The sequence below is a fragment of the Crocuta crocuta genome, unplaced genomic scaffold, assembly GCF_008692635.1.
Source record: "Crocuta crocuta isolate KB4526 unplaced genomic scaffold, BGI_CrCroc_1.0 scaffold139, whole genome shotgun sequence".
Lineage (NCBI taxonomy): Eukaryota > Metazoa > Chordata > Mammalia > Carnivora > Hyaenidae > Crocuta > Crocuta crocuta.
The window spans coordinates 1,574,663-1,594,184 of NW_027533258.1; the positions used below are offsets into that span (position 1 = coordinate 1,574,663).

At 59.1% G+C, this 19,522-nt stretch overlaps 2 protein-coding genes across 6 annotated transcripts in view; one reads left to right on the forward strand and one right to left on the reverse strand.

Moving 5' to 3' along the window:
- The window catches only part of FLII (FLII actin remodeling protein), a gene marked incomplete at its 5' end in the record, with an annotated part of 14,257 nt that extends 6,466 nt beyond the window's left edge, over positions 1-7,791 (reverse strand). The window contains 13 exons of the mRNA XM_077746873.1: positions 2-169; positions 442-654; positions 848-984; positions 1,152-1,299; positions 1,636-1,720; positions 2,595-2,752; positions 2,840-3,015; positions 5,017-5,120; positions 5,410-5,571; positions 5,680-5,765; positions 6,055-6,135; positions 7,299-7,370; positions 7,675-7,791. Of these exons, the coding sequence (XP_077602999.1) occupies positions 2-169; positions 442-654; positions 848-984; positions 1,152-1,299; positions 1,636-1,720; positions 2,595-2,752; positions 2,840-3,015; positions 5,017-5,120; positions 5,410-5,571; positions 5,680-5,765; positions 6,055-6,135; positions 7,299-7,370; positions 7,675-7,791 (1,707 nt within the window). The remainder of the gene's footprint in view (position 1; positions 170-441; positions 655-847; positions 985-1,151; positions 1,300-1,635; positions 1,721-2,594; positions 2,753-2,839; positions 3,016-5,016; positions 5,121-5,409; positions 5,572-5,679; positions 5,766-6,054; positions 6,136-7,298; positions 7,371-7,674) is intronic.
- A 2,437-nt stretch (positions 7,792-10,228) lies between these two features.
- MIEF2 (mitochondrial elongation factor 2) lies at positions 10,229-15,358 on the forward strand. 5 transcript variants are annotated; one of them, XM_077746859.1, is made up of 5 exons: positions 10,229-10,492; positions 12,382-12,536; positions 12,742-12,922; positions 13,450-14,423; positions 14,817-15,358. In XM_077746859.1, exons 2-4 carry the CDS (start codon positions 12,393-12,395, stop codon positions 14,379-14,381), a joined length of 1,257 nt encoding a protein of 418 aa, XP_077602985.1. In that variant the 5' UTR covers positions 10,229-10,492; positions 12,382-12,392; the 3' UTR covers positions 14,382-14,423; positions 14,817-15,358. The 5 variants fall into 5 exon arrangements, with proteins under 5 accessions (XP_077602985.1, XP_077602984.1, XP_077602981.1 ...); XM_077746858.1 differs by having other exon boundaries at positions 10,229-10,523; positions 13,450-15,358; XM_077746855.1 differs by having other exon boundaries at positions 13,450-15,358.
- The last annotated feature ends 4,164 nt before the right edge of the window (positions 15,359-19,522 follow it).

Here is a 19,522-nt window from a genome sequence, read left to right on the forward strand (position 1 = left end):
CTTCGCTCTCGTCGCCCATCTCTTCCCGCACAGTGCGGCACTCGGCCCCGAGATAATTACGCAGGTTCACCGCATGGATGGCAGAGCAAGCCTTCTTGTCCAGCGTAGACTCCCCGCCGATCCAGTAGTAGATCTCCCAGTTCAGTGAGCCACTGTCATCCAAAAAAGTCTGGGGGGCGGGGGGCAGCAGAGGCCGTGTCAGCCCTGGCCAGGGCGTCCTGGCTCCCCAGGTCACCCCCACAGAGGCCACTCTAGCTGCCACAGACTCCCCAGTCCCACGGTGGGTGGGGGGCACTGCCACACCTCTGACTGGGGCATCCCCACCCATCTCCTTTGCAAACCCCCCCCCCCACCTTGCCTCGGTGAACAAAACTGGCGCGAGGGACTCTGAGCCAAGCTTACTGGGGGGTCCTAACCCCCAACAACATGCCCAACCCTCACCTTGAGCACAATGTAGCAGTCGGCCTCATAGAACTTGCCGTGGAAGGCTTCCTCCACCAGCACAGGCACAAAGTTCTCTATCTGCCAGATGGTCAGGCCAGGCAGCTGGCCCACGTCCTCCGTGAAGAACTCAGAGTAGTCAAGGCGTGGCTTCTCCAGGCTCTGGTCCCAGCGCCGGGCCTTGCCCCCAGGGGCTCGGGTGTCAGTACTTTCCTGGGGTCACAGTCACAAGGCATAGCTTGCCTCATCACAGACACTCAGGCTGGTCTCTTCATGGACCCACCTCAGGGCCTTTGCATGGACTGTTCTCTCTACCCAGGACCCACTCGCCCTCTAGGCCTGGGTCACACTGTCTTAAGAAGAGCCCAGGGACACCTGTCCTGTCCCAACCCCTGGCCTGGCTTACCTCCTGCTTTTTGTTCTTCTCCTGGGCCACATCTGACATGCCCTTCAGCACCTGCTTAGCCTGGTCATCCTGGGCTGAGTCCTTGCGCCTCCGCAGTCGCATCTTCCGAGCCAGAGGGTCCTTGGGCCCACTTCCTGCTTTGAGGAGGAGTAAACAGCTGGGCCCTTGGGCACCCAGCCAACCAGAGACCAACCCAACCCCCCAGGATTAAGAAGCAGTGTGTGTCCCACCCCATAGACAGATGGATAAGTTGAGGCCGGGAGAAACGTGCCCCTGGCTCCCAGGCCAGACATCCCCTGCTTACCAGCTGCTGCCGCAGCCACCGTAGCAGGGGACGCGCCTGCCAGCCGCAGCTGGTTCTGCAGCGAGAAGTCGATGTTGTACCACTCGGCCGCGCGGTCAGCGGGCTTGGGAGGCATGACCAGGCTAGGATTCTCCCGCACGTCCAGGACCTGCCTCGTGGGGGGGGGGGGGGGGGGGGNCTGCAGACGCCCGGGCTCTTTCCCACCCCAGCTCTGCGCCTGCCCCGCGTGGCCTCCGGCTTTCCCATCTGTAAAACGGCACCTTGGAGGCTGGTCGTGGGGCTAAAATGATGCCATCAAGTATCAGATGGACACGGGGAGGCGATTCACCTTCTCCCAACTGTGGCCCTGCCACGCCTCCAGGGGGCCTCTGCTGGGTATCCCCACCCCAGTGACACTGCTTTGTGCGCGCTTTCCTGAGGGTCTGCCTGCACCTCTGCCCTCCCCTCCTCCCCTCTCCATGGGCCCAGCCTGCCCAGCCCAGACCTCGATCTCTGTCAGGAAGTGGATGGCCTCTGGGAGGGTCACCAGGCGGTTCTTGTTCAGGACAAGTTTCCTCAGCTTTGTGCACCTGTGAGGACAGAGCCAAGCCTCAGGGAGGGGACAGATGAGGTTGGGAGGGAGGCAGGGAAACTTCTGGTTCCAGAGATGGGGAGCTGGGGAAGGCCAGAGAAATTGAGTAGCCCGTCTAGTTAAGAAGCCACGGTGGGGGAGGTGCCTGTGTGGCTCAGTTGGTTAAGTGTCCAACTTCGGCTCAGGTCATGATCTCGCAGCTCATGAGTTCGAGCCCCGCATCGGGCTCTGTGCTGGCAGCTCAGAGCCTGGAGCCTGCTTCAGATTCTGTGACTCTCTCTCTCTCTGGTGGTCCTTCCCTGCTCATGCTCTCTCTCTCTCAAAAATAAATAAACTAAAAAAAAAAAAAAAAAAAAAAAGAAACCACTGGGTTTAGAGGCACCTGGGTGGCTCAGTTGTTTAAGGGTCCGACTTCAGCCTAGGTCATAATCTCACCACTTCCGAGTTTGAGCCCCATGTCAGGCTCTGTACTGACAGCTCAGAGCTTGGAGCTGGTTTCAGATTCCGTGTCTCTCTCTCTGCCCCTCCCGATTGTGCTCTCTTCCTCTTAAAAAGTAAACAAATATACTTAAATAAAAAAAACCCCACCATATTCTGTCCTTAAATTAGCTTGGAAGCCACTGAGGGTCCTCGGTTCTCTGCCTGAAGGACTTTGCAGAGTCGTGAGGAGGCCATGCCAGTGGACACGGTGACCTCCAGAAGGAGGGCTGGCGCTGGGTCCCAAACTCATGCTGGCACAGGACTTGGGTCTTGATCCATAAAGCTGAGCTAACCCACCCATGTTGCACGATGTGCAGGGATTGCAGGGGGCGGGTCTATGATTCTGGGGTTTTCTATGCCCTAGGTCTCCCAGCCCCCACTCGGCCCAGCACCTGCAGAGGCTTTCAGGGATCAGCTCCAGGTTGTTGTTGGCGGCCATGAACTCTTCCAGGTTGGCCAGCTTGCCGATGCCCGAGGGCAGCCCATCGAAATCCAGCTTGTTGGAGTTCAGGTACAGCCTCTTCAGCCTGGTCAGCTTGCAGATGGCTGACTGGAGGGGAGACGCGGCTGGGAGTCAGGGGCAGGGGCCGGGGCAGCTCGGCAGCCATCCCTCTCCCCTCCCCAGGCCCGGACGTACAGGCAGCGAGGTGAGCTGGTTGCGGGACAGGTTCAAGGTCTCCACATGCACCCACTGGTCGATGCACAGGGACAGCTCCGAGATCTGGTTGCTGCTGAGGTTGAGGCGGCGCAGGCTGGGGAGGGTGTACAGGCACTCGGGCACCCGTGTCAGGTCATTGCAGGAAAGGTCCACGTCTGGGGTGCAGAGTGGGCTGTGTCAGCTGGGGCCCCCGCGGCCCGCTCCGGGGGCAGCCAGCCCCGATGTGAGCCCCACCCCCATCCCCACCTCCAGGCTCTGCGGCCTGAAGCCAGTGACTTAATCTCTCTGAGCCTCAGTTTCTCTGTTTGGAAAGACTTCCTCACACCACTGAGTCTAGCCATAAAGCCAGCGCTCATTACTGGCACAAAAACAGACGCTCAGATCAATGGAACAGAACAGAGAGCCCAGAAACAGACCCACAAACGTATGGCCAACTCATCTCTGAGCAAAGCGGGAAAGAATATCCAATGGAATAAAGACAGTCTCTTCAGCAAGTGGTGCTGGGAGACCTGGGCAGCGACATGCAGAAGATGAACCTGGACCACTTTCTTACACCAGACACAAAAATAAACTCAAAATGGGTGGAAGACCTAAATGTAAGGCGGAAAGCCATCAAAATCCTCGAGGACAAAGCAGACAAAAACCTCTTTGACCTCAGCCGCAGCAACTTCTTACTCAACACGTCTCCAGAGACAAGGGAAACCGAAGCAAAAATGAACTATTGGGACCTCATCAAGACAAAAAGCTGCTTCACAGAGAAGGAAACAATCAGCAAAACTAAAAGGAAACCGACAGAACTGAGAAGATATTTGCAAATGACATATCAGCTAAAGGGTTAGTATCCAAAATCTATAAAGAACTTATCAAACTCAACACCCAAAAAGCAAATAATCCAGTGAAGAAATGGGCAAAAGACATGAATAGACACTTCTCCAAAGAAGACCTCCAGATGGCCAACCGACACACGAAAAAATGCTCAATGTCACTCATCATCAGGGAAATACAAATCAAAACCACAATGAGATACCACCTCACACCTGTCAGAATGGCTAACATGAACAACTCAGGCAACAGCAGATGTTGGTGAGGATTCAGAGAAAGAGGAACCCTTTTGCACCGCTGGTGGGAATGCAAACTGTTGCAGCCCCTCTGGAAAACAGTATGGAGGTTCCTCAAAAAATTAAAAATAGAATGACCCTATGACCCAGCAATTGCACTACTAGGTATTTATCCAGGGGATACAGGTGTGCTGTTTCGAAGAGGCACATGCACCCCAATGTTTATAGCAGCGCTATTGATGATAAGCAAAGTATGGAAAGAGCCCAAATGTCCATCGACAGATAAATGGATAAAGAACATTTGGTATATTAGGGCTCCCGGTGGCTCAGTGGGTTGAGCGTCCGACTTCGGCTCAGGTCATGATCTCACAGTTCGTGGGTTCGAGCCCCACATTGGGCTCTGTGCTGACAGCTCAGAGCCTGGAGCCTGCTTCTGATTCTGTGTCTCCCTCTTTCTCTGACCCTCCCCTGCTCACGCTCTCTCTCTCAGAAATAAATAAAAACACTTAAAAAAAGAAGAAGATGTGGTATAGATATACAATGGAGTATTACTCGGCAATCAAAGAGAACGAAATCTTACCATTTGCAACTACGTGGATGGAACGAGAGGGTATTAAGCTAAGCGAAATTAGTTAGAGAAAGACAAATATCATATGACTTCTCTCACGTAACGAATTTAAGATACAAAACAGATGAACATAAGGGAAGGGAAGCAAAAATACTATAAAACCGGGGAGGGGGACAAAACGTAAGAGACTCTTAAATATGGAGAACGGGGGTTATTGGGGGGGGTTCTGGGAGGGGGGGATGGGCCAAATGGGAAGAGGCATTAAGGAATCTACTCCTGAAATCATTGCTGCGCTGTGTGCTACCTAACGTGGATGTAAATTAAAAAGAAAAAGATACAAGAAAAAGGCAACGCTCGTGATCTGGTGTGACCGCTAGCTGTCATGGTGTCACAGTAAGGAAAGAACTCGTTAACGTAACTGAGTCCTTTTCCCTCCGGGAGGCAGTCAGACAAGCAGGGTCTACCCTCCCACCATAAGGGAGCAGAGGACCCGAGGGGACCGGAGCCCGAGATCACCCAGGGCTGCCAACCTGCGAGGTTGCTCAGGCCCTCCAGGCTGGTGGGGAGGTTGCTCTGGGTGCGCTGTGTGTTCCGCAGGTGCAGGGTCTGCAGGGCCATCAGAGCCGGGAGCTGCCTGCAGGGAGACGCGGCTGCTCAGGCCAGGGGCAGAGGCCCAAGCGCACGGGGCCGAGAGGGTCTCAGAGGACAAGGTCAAGGGCGGCTGGGGGGTGGCATAGACAGGACTCAGGACTGAGGAAGGGCCTGATACTGAGGAAAGATGGGGGCTGAGGGGCCCAGCCCACACAAGAGGGGTGGGGGTGCAGTGGGGGCCCGAGGCGGGAAGGGCCGGGGCTCCTGGCGAGTCAAGGGACCAGGCCAGATTCCCCAGGGGGGGCTCGGGGGTGGTGTGAGGAGGCGCCCACCGGAGCTGTGCGTGCAGCAGCGGGTTCCCATTGAGCACCAGCGTCTGCAGGTGCACCAGGCGGCGCATCTGTGGGGGCAAGCTTTCTAGACGGTTCTCACTGAGGTCCAGATACAGCAGGTCGGTGAGGTTGATGAAGAGCTGGTTGGGGATGGTGTCGATGCTGCAGGCAGGGGGCCGGGGAGGGGCAGTGGTCAGTGCCAGAGGCACACCTCCCGGATGCACGCAGCCCTGGGGTGCAGTCCCCCCCCGCCCCCCGGCCAACAGGCACCTGTTGTGGCTGAGGTTCAGCACCAGCATGTTCTTGGCGTTCTCCAGCTCCCGCGGGCACTCTGTCAGCTGGTTGTAGCTCAAGTCCTGGGTAGAGGAGGTGAGGCCAGGTCAGGGGTGTCAGGGCCAGCCTTAGGGATCAGGTGGGGGTCTGAGGAAGGAGGGGCTGAGGGGCCAAAAGGGACACAGTCGGGACCCCAAGAAGAAGGGTGCCCAGGTTAGGGATCTGACTCAATGAACGAGCTCAGGCAAGGCACTCTAAGCCTCAGTTTCTCCATCTATCAAACGATATAGCAGTGGCCCCAGGGACCACCGTGACAGACAGGGACCGAGGGGCGGGCCAGCACAGGCGCCAGGTGGATGGGTAACCACTGACCAGAACCGAGAGATCATCCAGCTTGAAGATATCATCGGGGACTCCGGAGTTCTTCAGGCTGTTGGCTCGAGCCACGATGGCCTGGGGACAAACCATGAGGGCCCATGATTCCTGGCGTCCACCCCCAGGAAGCAGCAGAGAGATCGGGGTGGACACCTCCTCAGGAAACCCACCAGAAGCCAGGCTCGAGTGCTGTCCCACCCTGACTTTTGCTCACAGTCCCTCTACCTGGAGAGCTCTTCCTAGCCCTCCCTAGGTGAGCTCCTATTCACACCTCAAAGCCCAGCTCAAATGTGCCCTGGAACCCAGCACAGCACAGCAGACTCAGGGAACCCTTTCTGAGTGAACAATTCCTCTTCTTCCCAAGTCCAGAGAGCAAGATAAGTGTGTAGCTCTGAAGCAGAGTTTTTAGGTCAGAGGGAGGGGGATGGACCAAAGAGAAATCAGAGCGCGGCCTGAGGACAAGGGTTTTCCTCCTCTTAGGGCCGAAACCTCCTGTGTAGATGAAGGTCTGAGGGGGAGAGAGAACAGGCCAGAGGGCTGTGCCGTGATACCGATTCTCCTTCCGCCCTCAGGTCTGCGCCCTGCCTCGCCGCACTGCCTCTTCCCATAGTCACCCACTGAACCCGCCCCAGAACATGGAAGGGCCTCGTCCAAGGTCATGCAGCCAGGAAGCAGCAGGGCCCAGATTAGAATTCAGGCAGCCCAAGCCCAGACGCTGTGCTCTTAACAGCTCAGGGCTCTGGGCTTGGACTCAAGCCCGAAGGGTCTGGATGGGGGGCCTCGTGTTCCAGGACGGCAGAGGCTGCACGGAGAGCTGAGGGGCGAGAGGACCTCTCTGGCCAAACCGCACTCTACCCCAGCTCCACCCCTGCCTGGCCGAGTGACCTCAGCCTCGGGCAAGTGACCTGGCTCTACAGCCAAGGGTCTGCATCTGTGAACTTGGTGAAGGTCAGGATTATTGGAAAAACCCACAGAGAAGAGATGGAACAGTGCTTGGCTGGTATCAACTGTTATTATTGTACTTGTTGCTTTGGATTTGGGTTTTTTTATGTTCCCCCTGCCCCCATGCGTTACTTAACGCAGGGCATTATGGTGCCCCTTCCCCTTTAGGGCAAAGGCCCCTGAGTCTGACACGGGATGGACAGATGTGCTGGTCCAGCCTGGGGTTTGGCCCAGCCCTCACACCACTGGCTGGACTCTGGTCCCAACACCCAAGCTTGCCAGCCCCCGGCAGCACTCACCCTCAGTGACGGCAGGCTGGACAGCTCCCCGTGAAGCGTAGTCAGGTTGTTGTGACTCACAGACAAGTGCTCCTGGGCCAGGACAGGGGAGCAGAGGCTCAGCAGTGTGGGCAAGGTATCTACAGTGTCCCCTACTGCCACCAGAACCTTCCACCATCCAGGGGGCCCCTGAGCCACATAGGCCCAGTCCACCTCTTGCAGCCTCTCTCCCTCCCTCACACAGTGGCCTTTTCTTGCATACCTCCCAGGAAAGGGCGCTCACTCCATCTCATGGCCGTCAGCATCTTCCCCTATGTCAAATGCCTTCCGCATAGGCCTGCCCACCTGGCCCCGCCCAATCCACAGGGACCCTCCCTGACTGCCCGAAGCCCCTTACCAGCTTCTGCAGGGCCGCCAACTCCTCTGGGAGGTAGCAGAGGCCCGTGTGGTTCAGCTTCAGCCATCGCAGACTGGTCATGGCCTTGACATTCTCAGGGAAGTAGCCACCCTGGGGGGGGGGTCATGGGGAGACCGGTCTGGGTGAGGGACACCCCTGCTCCACCACCCTCTGTGTTGCCCGTTTGCATGGGAGCCTTTGGAGAGCAACGGAGCCACCTCGCACCAGCCGTGTGACCCTGGGCAAGTCACTTTGCCACTCTGTGCCTCAACTTCCTCATCAATGTAACAGGGCTAATAAAAGCCCCTGGTGACAAAAGTTTGGGGACTGAGCAATTATCAGGATGGCTCTTGGCCTAAGGTCTCTTGTTGGATCCTGAGCCCTAAAAGGGACAGGATGGAACTGGCTTGTTCCAGGGGGCATCCCGGTGCCCAGCTNTGACCCTCCAACTAGGCCCTGCCTGTGTCCTTAAGCTGCCATCAGTATCCTGTGCCAGGCCCCAGTTCCCCATCCGGCACAGGCTCAGCCTTGTTCATGTCTTCGTCCCCCACATTCGAATGCCTGCCTCAGTATCCCTGGCCCTTATGTGAGGCAGTCAGAGGCATCATGTGCCTGCAGTGCCCTCGGCCGGTGTCCCCATTCCCCTACAGCCACATTTTCAGCTGGCGACTCAGACTCTCCCAGTCTGGAGAGGACAGTGGAGACCTCAGGTGAGGACGGTAGGGATGGGCACTGAGGAAAGTGGTGCGGCCACCTGGGCCCTGAGTCAAAGGTGTGTGCACATGTGGGTAAATGCAGGAAGGACCTGCCTGCCTCCTCAGCCTGGGCCTAACCCAACCACAGTCAAAGCCTTGGGGCCCCCAACCCCGAAGACCCCGGCTGACACGACACTGACCCCGGCCTCGGTCTGCTTGCTTACCCACCCTGCTGCCCCTGGCTGACCTCTCCTGTACTGGGCCAGCTCTCCCTTCCACTCCTCTGGTCACCAGCACCGTCCACCTCATCCTTGACTCTCTAGAACCCCCTCACCCACCAACTGGCTGGAAGGCTGGGGCCCAGGTCCTTGTGGCCCTAGTCTACCAGGTCAGCTGCTGTTCAGACAGCCGCCACCCCAAGGCTTCACACGCCTGTCCGGCAGTCTCCACATCAACTACATGCCTCTACTTTACAGCACCTGCGCCGGATAAGAAAACCCAGACTCTGAGAGGGGAAGTGACTTGCCCAAGACCACACAGGATGGGGTGGCGGTGGCAGGGACAGGGCAGTGGTGACTGTGCTCCACCAACAGCCGCAGCAAAGCCGGCCGTGAGTCAGGGCCTGGCTTGGGCGTGTGACCTCACAGGGGCGGGGAAGGAGGGCTGGGGAGGCGGGAGCAGAAGCTCACAGACCCCCAGGCCACCATCCAGCCCTGGCTGGCCCAGACCCTCCCCCCCCCNCCCTCGCCTGCCCGCGCACGCGGCTTGCTGCAGGGAAGCGCCGGGCCATCCGGATGCGTTAGGTCTCCCTGGGCCTCAGTTTCCCCGCATGTTCACTGACACGAGAGGCCTCGAAAAAAGTCCGGGCTATCCCTGTGGTCCCGAAGGCTTCAAAACCTCCGGGCTAAATTCCAGCGACCTATGGAGGGGGAGGGGTGTCACAGGCCCTGCAGCTCCAGGCTATTTCCCCTGGGCTGCTGCATCAGCTGATGTAGGCCCTGACCTCTGGAGAGATTATGGACCCAGGCCCCAGGGACGCAGAGCCCCGGGAGCTTCTTTCCCCGCACTGGGCCCTGCATGGCGACCAATGATAGCAGGACTCTGGGAAAAACCCAAGCCTGCTCCCGGCCTCCGTTTTCTCACCTGTGAAATGCTTCCTAAGGTTGTCTCGAGGAACAAGTAAACGCAGGTGTAGCTTGGAGCATGCAGCAGGCGCTCAATAAGTGGCACATTATTATTATTCCCACCGCTTAGAGTCAACAACCACCCTTACCTCTTTACTTCCTTGCCCCCTCCACCAGCCAGCATATAGTAGGTCCCCAATAAATAAACGCCGAATGAGCCACAGGTTACATGCATAATCATCCTTCACAGAAGAGGCGGCGGCCTTGAATACCCATTTTACAGGAGAGCAAACTGACGCCAGAATGGAGAAGTGGCCCTCACAAGGTCACACGGAACAGGTGGCAGGGGTAGCCTCGAGTCACGCTGTGTGCCAGCGGGCTAACATAAAATAACGAAGCCACCAAGCACTCTCAGAGGTGACCTAAAGGGTCAGGTAAGCGGACCTTGGGGCCAGGTAACACCTGTTTGCAAGCCCGGGAAAGAACGTAAATTCAGATAGCTTTCTCCACACCGCTGCCTCATATGCAAGCACACACGCCTTCACAACGGGCCCTTGGGACTGGCTCCTTCCAAACTCGAATCACTACCACCGCACCGCCGGGTCTCGAGTGGGGAACTCGGCCCTGCGCCTTTAAATCTGCACTGCATCCAAGAGTCCCGCCCAAGAGGGACGCGATTGCCGGAGAGGGGGTGTGGCCTACTTATCATTGGTTAAGCCGCGCAGTATTTTGGAACGTGGGCGGGGCCCCGGGCGCTCCGATTGGAGCCAGGTCTTGCTTGTCTGCAGGCGTCTGAGGTCAGAGGCCGCCCCCGAGGCCTCGGTGTTCGGTTCCCGGGTCCTCCAAGTTCCATTCCCAGGCGGGTCCGTGCTCAGGGGCCCAAGTTGACCCGCTCTGTCCTTCGGTCGCTGTGCTGAAGCCGCAACGCACGTACAGCCGGAGTGTGACGGGGCGGCCCCGGTCACCCAGTCCCGGGCGTGGAGCGTGCGTCGGACGCAGGTCGGGGGCGTGGTCTCCGCCGGGGCCCCAGGTCAAGGCCCGGGAACGAGGGAAGGGCTTTGGGCTTCTGGCTGGAGTTCGAATGTCGACCCCGCCCCATCACGTCTAGGGCACCGCTCTGCATTTCGCAGGGCCTGGGTGCCATCACGGTGAAAGGGGCCCTGGCAAGCCCACCAGGGTTTGCTGCGCGGCCGCTCAGCCCTGGCCCTGGGCAGCAGGTGTGGCGGAGGAGGGGAAAGACGGGCGGCACCTCAGGGCGCTGTGGGGCCCGGCAGCCCCGAGTCCGGTTATTTTTAACCACCCGCGCCCCCTCCCCCTTCTGGGAGTTGGAAGGCTTCGGTCTGGGGCCTGCGCCACCCCGCCAAGGGTTGGGCCGAGTCCACTTCAGATAGGAGGTATTTAAAGCGCTTTACAGTTTTCGAGCGGATTCTTGGTTTCTCTGGAAATGGGTGACAGTATTGGTCACCGATAAGGAGACTAAAAATGGCTCCAGGGCATTGGCGGGTCACCACCCTAGCCTTTGACCAACTCAGCCCCAGAGCCCTCTTGTCCTATTTTTAGTCTGGCCAAATTGGGGGCGGGTGTTGGGTCTGAGTCTCGCAGTGATTCAGGCTTTAGCTGCTCTAGGCATCTCGTCTCCTGGCAACTGAGCCATGGGCACCCACAGCCGGGCAGGGAGGGCAGAAGTTCTTGGTGCCCAAGGTGGCTCTGGGCCCACGGTCATGTGCTCAGGCATCTGCACGGAGACGGTTCTGCCTGGTCAGGTTCTGCCTGGTATGTGACCGGTTCCGAGCTTGTGCCTGGGTTACACATCCCCTCAGCTCTCAGGGCCTGAGGGCAGGATTTCGCCTGGAAAAACCCGAGGCTGGAGCTTGGTGGCCTGGGCCTGGGAAGGATCTCTGTCTCCGCTTCCCAAGTGCCCGGCCTACCCAACCCTACAGGTCTGGGCTCCTCGCTTGTGAATCCTTCCTCACTGCCGCCTGTGCTGTTTTACAGGTGAACAGACAGCTGGGGCTTCCACCCTCCTCTTACTTTCTCAGCTGCTTCCGCTCCCAGCCTCTGAGGACAGCTGCCCCGCCCCTCGCCGGCCCCGCCCCTGTAATTGTTCCAAACCTGAGGGGCCCAGAGATGCACCTGCCAGTTCTCTGATTGGGCTCTTTAGAGAAACCTTGTTCGCTTGCCCCTACAGCCCGGTCTTCAGCCTTGACTGGCCCCTACCTGTTGAGGAGTGGCTTCCTCCCTGGGCGGCCTGGGCCATCTCGTTCCTCCCATCCTTTGACTTGATAGCTCTGCCTCTGGGGGTTACCCTGTTGAGATGTGGGGGTAACTGGCCCCTTGAGCTTCACTGAGGTTCCCTCAAAGGCCTGAGGGGCCCTCCAGGGCAGGCTGCCTGGGACTCCAGCTTGTGTCTTCTTTAGGCCTCGGTTCCCTGCTGCCCTGGTTAGGAACCAGGATGAAGCAGCCTCTGGGACCTGGCCATAGGCCCCAGGAGACTGGACGCTGGGGGTGGGAGAGTCAGGAAGCTTCGCGGTCGTGGGTCTGAGTCCCCACCGGTCCCTGTGTGGTCTGGCAGCCTGTTTCTCCCTACGATGGCGGTGGTGATAAGACCCGCTTTAGGTGATGCAGGCGGTCCTTCTCTGACCAGCCAGAAGTCTCAGGGCCTTTCTACATGAACTCCCCTGTCCAGAGGGTGGGTGGGTGATTTGCGGGTTTGGAGGAGGAGGACTCAGGCAGCTCCCCATCTCCTCCCAAGAAACCCTTCCTCCTGAGAAATTCCCAGGGTCACCTCTCATGGGCTCTACTCTCCGCGACCCCAGCAAGATGGGGTCTGTCCCACTCCCATCCTGGCCACCCCCACCGAGCTGTCCCTGCACCCTGCTCTCTTATAGGCAGACAGACCATGGCAGAGTTCTCCCAGAAACGAGGGAGACAACGTGACGAGGTCCTGGGCAGCACTGTGGACTTCCTCCTGGCCAATGCCCGCCTGGTGCTGGGCGTCGGTGGCGCCGCCGTGCTGGGAATTGCTACCCTGGCTGTGAAGCGGGTAAGACCAGGCTGAGCCACTTCTACCTGGGGATGGTTGTCCTTCTCCCAGAAGACAGCAGGGCTGGGCCTGCAGTGGGGCCCCAGGGGATTGTGCGGACAGCCCAGGGCTGGCACCTGTTTCTCTACCCCGGGAACCTGGTTGGCTCTGCCTTGGCACGGATGCCCAGGATCAGATGCTCTGATCCGTGTCACTCTGCCTGCAGCTCATTGACAGAGCCACCAGCCCTCGAGATGAGGATGATGCCAAAGGGGACACCACATCCCTGGAGGAGAGCTGGAAAGAACTGACCCTACTCAAGGCCACGCCACGCCTGCAGCCCCGGACCCCCCCTGCTGCCCTCAGCCAGCCAGCGTCGCTCCCTGCCCCCGAGCCATCTGCCCCTGGTGAGAGGCAACCCTTCCCCCCAAAACCTGGGTAGGCCCCCCTCTGGTGGTCACATTTGGGAGCTGCAACCCAGACTCCGCCTTGACTGCCCTGTGTGACCTGTGGGAAGTTCCTCCTCCTCCAGGGCGTGTGCTCCCCGCGTGGGTAATGGTGGCGTGTTTCTCTGCCCTGCTAACCTCCTGGGTGGTGTCAAGGCTCCAGCCACCAAGACGAGGACTTGGAGGGTGGCACCAGAGCATGGCAGCAGCGTTACAACAGTGAGGGGCCCCGCGTGGGGAAACTGAGGCCAAGAACCTGCTTTCCTGCTCTACATGACACTGTTTTAGGGTGGGGGGATGTGGGGCAATGAGGACTTGTCACCACATGCTCCCTATACGTGAGGCCTTGAGCTGGGTGCCCTCTCAGGTGGTCGTTTCACAGGTGAAGAAAACCAGGCCCAGGAGGGTCACACGGCTAGTAATTGAGCAGAGCTCTCTTGGCTCCTCACGGGGCCGCCTGACCCAGTTCCCAACCTTTCGTTCTGCAGAGGGGTCATCAGGCACCGAGCCTCAGCCGTTGTCTCAGCCGAGCTCCCCAGCACCGCTGTGCCTGACGTTCCAGGAGAAGCTGCTGGCGTTCGAGCGGGACCACGTGACCGTCCCAGAGGCCCACGTGGCTCTGGCCAAGCAGCTGGCCGGTGACATCGCCCTTGAGCTGCAGGCCTACTTGCGGAACAAATTCCCAGAGCTGCCCTTCGGGGCCCTTGTGCCCGGCGGGCCGCTGTACGACGGGTTCCAGGCGGGGACCGCCGACCGCGTGCGCCTCCTGGTCCCCCTGGTGCTGGAGGTGGGCCTGTGGAGCCTGGTGCCCGGCGTGGACACCGTGGCCAGGGACCCTCGCTGCTGGGCCGTGCGCAGGACTCAGCTCGAGTTCCGTGCCCGCGGGAGCAGCCCCTGGGACCGCTTCCTGGTGGGCGGCTACCTCTCTTCCCGTGTCCTGCTCGAGCTGCTCCGCAAGGCCCTGGCCTCCTCCGTCAACTGGCCGGCCATCGGCGGCCTCCTCGGGTGCCTGATCCGGCCCAGCGTGGCCTCGGAGGAGCTGCTGCTCGAGGTGCAGCACGAGCGCCTGGAGCTCACGGTCGCCGTGCTCCTGGCGGTCACTGGTGCCGCCGCCGAAGACCGCCCCCTGCTGGCCTGGCCCCTGGAGGGGCTGGCGGGAAACCTCTGGCTGCAGGACTTGTACCCCGCAGAGGCCGCCAGGCTGCAGGCCCTGGACGAGCGCGACGCCGGGACGCGCCGGCGGCTGCTGCGGCTGCTGTGCGGGGTCTGCCTCTGCCACCCGCNCAGCCTGGAGCGGGCCAGCCTGCCCTGCCACCTCAACCCCGGCGTGAACCTCCTGGGCGGCCTGCGAGAGGAGGACATTGACGACATCGGCTACGCGCTCTACAGCGGCCTGCAGGCCCCTGAGTGGCTGCTCTAAATGGGGGGAGGGACAGGGCGGCCGGCGCTCGATCTGAAGCTGGTGAGCTGTGCGCGCCTCCCCTCCAGGAGTTTGCAGAGCACTTTTTCTCTTGCTTTAGCCAGAATAGAGGAGGGTGCTCTAAGCCCACGGGGTTAGCATGTAGCGGGCGGCAGTCCTGGGAGCGCCAAGCCCGGGCCTCTGGGGCAGCCCAGAGCGCTGGCCACTCGCGCCCCGTCAGCCCTCAGGCCGACCCTAGGACCTTGGGCTCGGTCCGCCGTCACCAGCAGTGAACGCACTGACAGACACGGCTTCTGCTGTCCTAGGCAGGGGATAAAGGCAGCTCCGTTTTTCTGTCGAGAGGGTGAGTTAGCACTTTCCTCGGGTGCCAGCTGCAGGCATCTCGAGGCTTCTGGTGCCGGATGGTAAATTCGACACGTTTGTTTTGTCCCCCAGGGGCCGGAGTCACCTGGCACCCCCGGATTGCAGCTTTAGGGCTGATTTAAAGGCCTCATCTCCTGACGTCACCTGGTGTCTAGTTGGCTTGTCGAGCTCCCCTCTCTAGCCTGGAGCAGGAGTTCAGCCCGACGTGCTGCCCACCTCATACCTCAGGGGAAGGCCCCTTTCCCTCCAACCGGGCCATTTTTCTCTTCGGGCAGAGAGGCCCCTGGGAGAGCCCCCTTCCCCTGCTGGGGGAGCCGAAGCTCCCTGTGCTGCCCGCCTTGCCTGGAGGCAAGGGAGTCCCACTGGCCCCTGCTGGGCCGGCCGGAGAGCGGAGGCCGTGCCTTCCCGGGGAAGCCGGCTGAGCGGGCCTGGCCTCCACAGTGCCAACCGGAACTGCTCCCTGCTGACGCCCGTGTTCCCACCGAAGCCTGGCACAGGTGGGGAGGGAGGGCCGCCCCGCCCCCCGGGCATCCCTCCTGTCTTTGGTCTCCTTGCTGAAGCAAAGCTATGCCTCAAAGAATATGAATGAGAATAAAAGGAAAAGCTCAAACGTCTGTGTGATTTGTGCTGGGCTCTTCTGCGCAGGCCTTTGGAGTCCTGGAAGCTTGGTACGGGTCTCGGGATCAGCCTGGAGGCGTTAGGATTTAACTGGAAAGTAGGTTACGCGGAGGGACCGTATTACAGGATTCCAGGTGTGAGGTTTCACTTTCGTAATGGGAGCCAACCAGTTAGGGACTTTTCCCCCCAAAAGCCTGAACTCTCAAGCCCCCACTATACTTTCTGTGGCAGAGAGGGCCGCCCCCAAGCCGCCTCACCAGTGTTCAGAGAAACGTGAGGTCCCTACTCCCTTGCCTCTCCTGTGGCTCCACAAATGGGGGATCAGATCACCACCACCCCCCACCCCCCAAGATAGGGAAGCAAGAGCCTCTCCCCACAGGCGCCATGGTAGGGGCTCACTTCCTTTTTTTTTTTTTTTTTTTTAATGTTTTCTTTTGAGAGGGAGAGACAGTGCAAGCAGGGGAGGGTCAGAGAGAAAGGGAGACACAGAAGCTGAAGCAGGCTCCAGGCTCTGAGCTGTCAGCACAGAGCCCGACGCGGGGCTTGAACTCATGAACCATGAGATCATGACCTGAGCTGAAGTCGGATGCTTAACCGACTGAGCCACCCAGGCGCCCCAGGGGCACACTTCCTCTGTCACCACAGATGACAGGTGGGGCCTGGGGAGGGCTTTGGGCCTTGAGTGCTCAGGGTGCGGCCACCCCCGCCACTCTTCCTGTCCTGGTGTTTCCTGAGGTGAGCCCCACCCCTTTGGGCCAGGAGTACAGGACAAGGAGGGGATCAAGGTGCCCCTCTGTCAGAGGGCCTGCACATGGAACAGACGACATGCCTGGGCCCCTGGATGCGGGACCGTGGACTACCTCTGGAGGTCATGAGGGCCCTGCCATAGGGGCCTTCAGACGGCCGGATGGCTCCACGGAGAGGCTGTGGTGAGGTTCAGAGGGCAGGAGACTGGCTTAGCCAAGGTCCATTCGGGTCACTTGGCTTGGGGACCAGTGCACAGGGAGCTGTGAGCAGCTGTCATGGCAGCCGAGTGTTGGCAAGGGAGCAGCCTGGAGCAGACAGAGGCGGGGCCCTGGTATTCTTGTTGGTAAAGCGGGGAACTACATAATATCAACCTCTCGGGCAGGTGTACAGAGTAACTGCTGTGTGCCGTGCCTGGCCCGCACGGGAACCAGACTGGTGGCCCTTGCCCCTCCCCCACCGACACAGCAAGGGGCTCCCAGTGCCAGGCCTGCGTCTGACCAAGCCGAGCTCTTCAGGATCCCCCGGAGGGTCGGCTGGGCACGGCGGGGGCAGCAGTCTGGAAGCCAGACACCCTCTTGGTAGACGACCAAACGCCAATACGTGGCCGGCTCCGGGGAGGCCACAGGCTTCAGGTGGCTCCGAGACGTTCTCCCACTATGATTCCAGTAAGAAAAAAACAGGGTGAATTAAGAAAGAGAGAAAGGAGGTGCTCGTGTTACATCGCCTACCCTAGATTGATGTCTGGGACTTTCAGCTGCTAAGCCAGAGCACTGGAAACAAATTGTCGTTTTGCTAAGAGCCTTTTCAGGACCTTGAGTGCTGGGCCGGCCCAGTGAACGTCCAGAAGGGCTGCTGATCGGTTCCATGTGCCCCTTTCATGCAGGGGCCATTCCAAGTCTACCTGAGCCACTTGTGGGCTCAGCCCAGGGTCTAAATGTCTTAACGTGACTCTGGCCACAGTGGCAAAAGGAGGCAATCCGTGTCCTTGACTTAGCTTTACCACGTGACCCAAAGCCAGGCGCTCTGATGACTGTGGCACAGCAGAGATGCCACCTGCTCAGAAAGGATCGCTGATGTAGATAAAAAACAAAAGATACTCCCCCCAAAACAGCGAATAGAAACTTACTAATTTAAAACGTGTCACCCATACCTCTTCCTCCCTACCTCTGGAATAAACCTTACTGTATATAAAATGTATCCTTTTTGTAAATCCACTTGTCCCCACTTCTCTTCAGGAAACAGCTGCAGGACAGTTTGCCAAGAGGGGGTACCTTTCATTCCCTAGAGCTGAGCTGTCCAGGTGTTCTGATCTTTGCTATTACAGTAGCTCCCCGCCCCCACCTCCTTGTCCGTGGTTTCAGTTCCGTGTGGTCAACTGCAGACCAGAAGCAGGTGACCTTCCTGATGTATCATATCAATAGCAGCCTAGTAGCTACATCACCAGGCCCACGCCATTCACCTCCCTTCATCATGCGGGCATTTTATCATCTTACATCCTCACTAGAAGGGTGGGTGCAGTACAATACGGTATTTTGAGAGGGAGACCATGTTCCCATCTCATTACAATATATTGTTATAGTTGTTCTATTATTAATTATTGTGAATTTCTTACTGTGCCTAATTTATATATTGGACTTTCTCCAACTTCCTCATGTATTCTAGGAAAAGGTATCGTAAAACCCAGAGTATATATAGGGTTCAGTACTATCCGCAGCTTTGGGCATCCCCTGGGGGTCTTGGGAAGTAGCCCCAACCCATAAGCGGGGGGAAAACTATTTAAAAAACAACTGCTGAAGAAAGCCTCGTGTACACAAGCTGTGGCCCAGGACATCCCTGGGAGTGGAAAGCCTTCGGTGTTCAGACCCTGAAGGATCCGGCCGAACTGCATTCTGGAAGGACTTGGGTCAGCAGGCCAGAAAACCGGCCCAGAGCACTGAGCTGAGACTGGCTGGTCGGCAGGAAGGGGCGAGCGGCCGCGTCGGGGAGGCGGAAGCCTGGGGCGCCCGTCCACGCCCAGCCCCTGCCCGTGGCGGCAGCTCCCAACCTCCCCCCTCCCAGCAGACCTCACAACTGGAGCGGAAAATGGAAATACGGCGCATGCTGCCACCAGCCGTGCCCGCTGTCCGTGGCTCTCCACACTTACCCGGACCGTGCTGAGAATCGGTCACTCCAGTGTCAGCTGAGGGGCCACCTGGGTCCTTCACGGGCCAGAATCCAGCTCGAAAACAACCTCTGAGCTAGCGTACGCGGCATGCAAGGAAGGCACGTCCTAAGTTTTGGCGGCAAACAGCCCTTCCCCTTCACATTTATATGGCTGGTGGGGCCCAGAAGGGCGCTGGGCCAAGGGGTGGGGGTGGGGGCTGGCAGGGCCCACCCAGCAGCCTGTAGGCCAAGGCCACCGTCCACCTCCATCCTGTTCTTCCTAAAACAAGGGCCTTCAACCTGGTCATAACATGTCTTATGCATTTACGTTTTTCAGAAGTACATCTTTCGTTTGTAATCAGAAAAATAAAGTTATTAAAAAAAACAAGCTCCGTGACAATTCGGTGTCACCGATTCATTGAGGAAGCTAAGGTTGTAGTGGGCGGAGCCCAGAGTGTATTCCAAAGACCGACCTGAATGGCTCCTGGGATGCTGCCGATTTCCAGACACAACACAGTCCACCGGGCACGCCTTCAGGCCAGTGGGCAGGCCAGACTCTCCGGCTCGACTCGTTCAGTTGTGAACTCACAACCCGGAGCCCCACCCCCCAGCACAAACGCGGCCATCTCAGGCAGGGAGGGGGCGCATACATCTGCCCCTGGATGGGGGGCCAGTGGACAAGAGTGGTACCACCTGGTGAGCTCGCCCAACCTGCCACCACCTTTGTATTCTAGTCCTGGGATCTCGGACACCACGCGTGACCCGGGGTCGGAACAGCTGGCGTGTTCCTGGAAGGAGAGTGGGCTGTGAATTCACCCCAAAGGGCAGCGGCGTCTCCTGCCACTGTCCCAAGAGCTGGCGCCCAGTGTGCCTGGCACTGTGGAGTGGTGGGGGGCGGGGAGGGGGGCTTATTTGTAGTTTCCAGCTGCTCCAAGACCAGTAAGCATCAGAGGTGGGTTCTGTGAGCCCGGGGCAGGCAGACGAGCTGACGGGGAGGTGTGCGCAGGATCAGCCAGGCTTCTGTTCTCCGAGGGGCGGCAGGTGGCTCTCCCCGCGGTGTGGATTCTCCCAGAGCTCCAGGGTGCAGGCATGGCGGCAGACTTCAATTCCTGCTTGGCAGCTTCTGGAGGGGGGGAAGCACGTCCCCATCCGAGCCGCCATCTCCACCATCGGACAGGCAGCAGGCACTGCGTTGCGGGGAGGCTGGGAAGCTGATCAACATGGTGTGAGATCCACCTGGCCTAGCGCTCAGCTGCGACCAGGACTCGGCG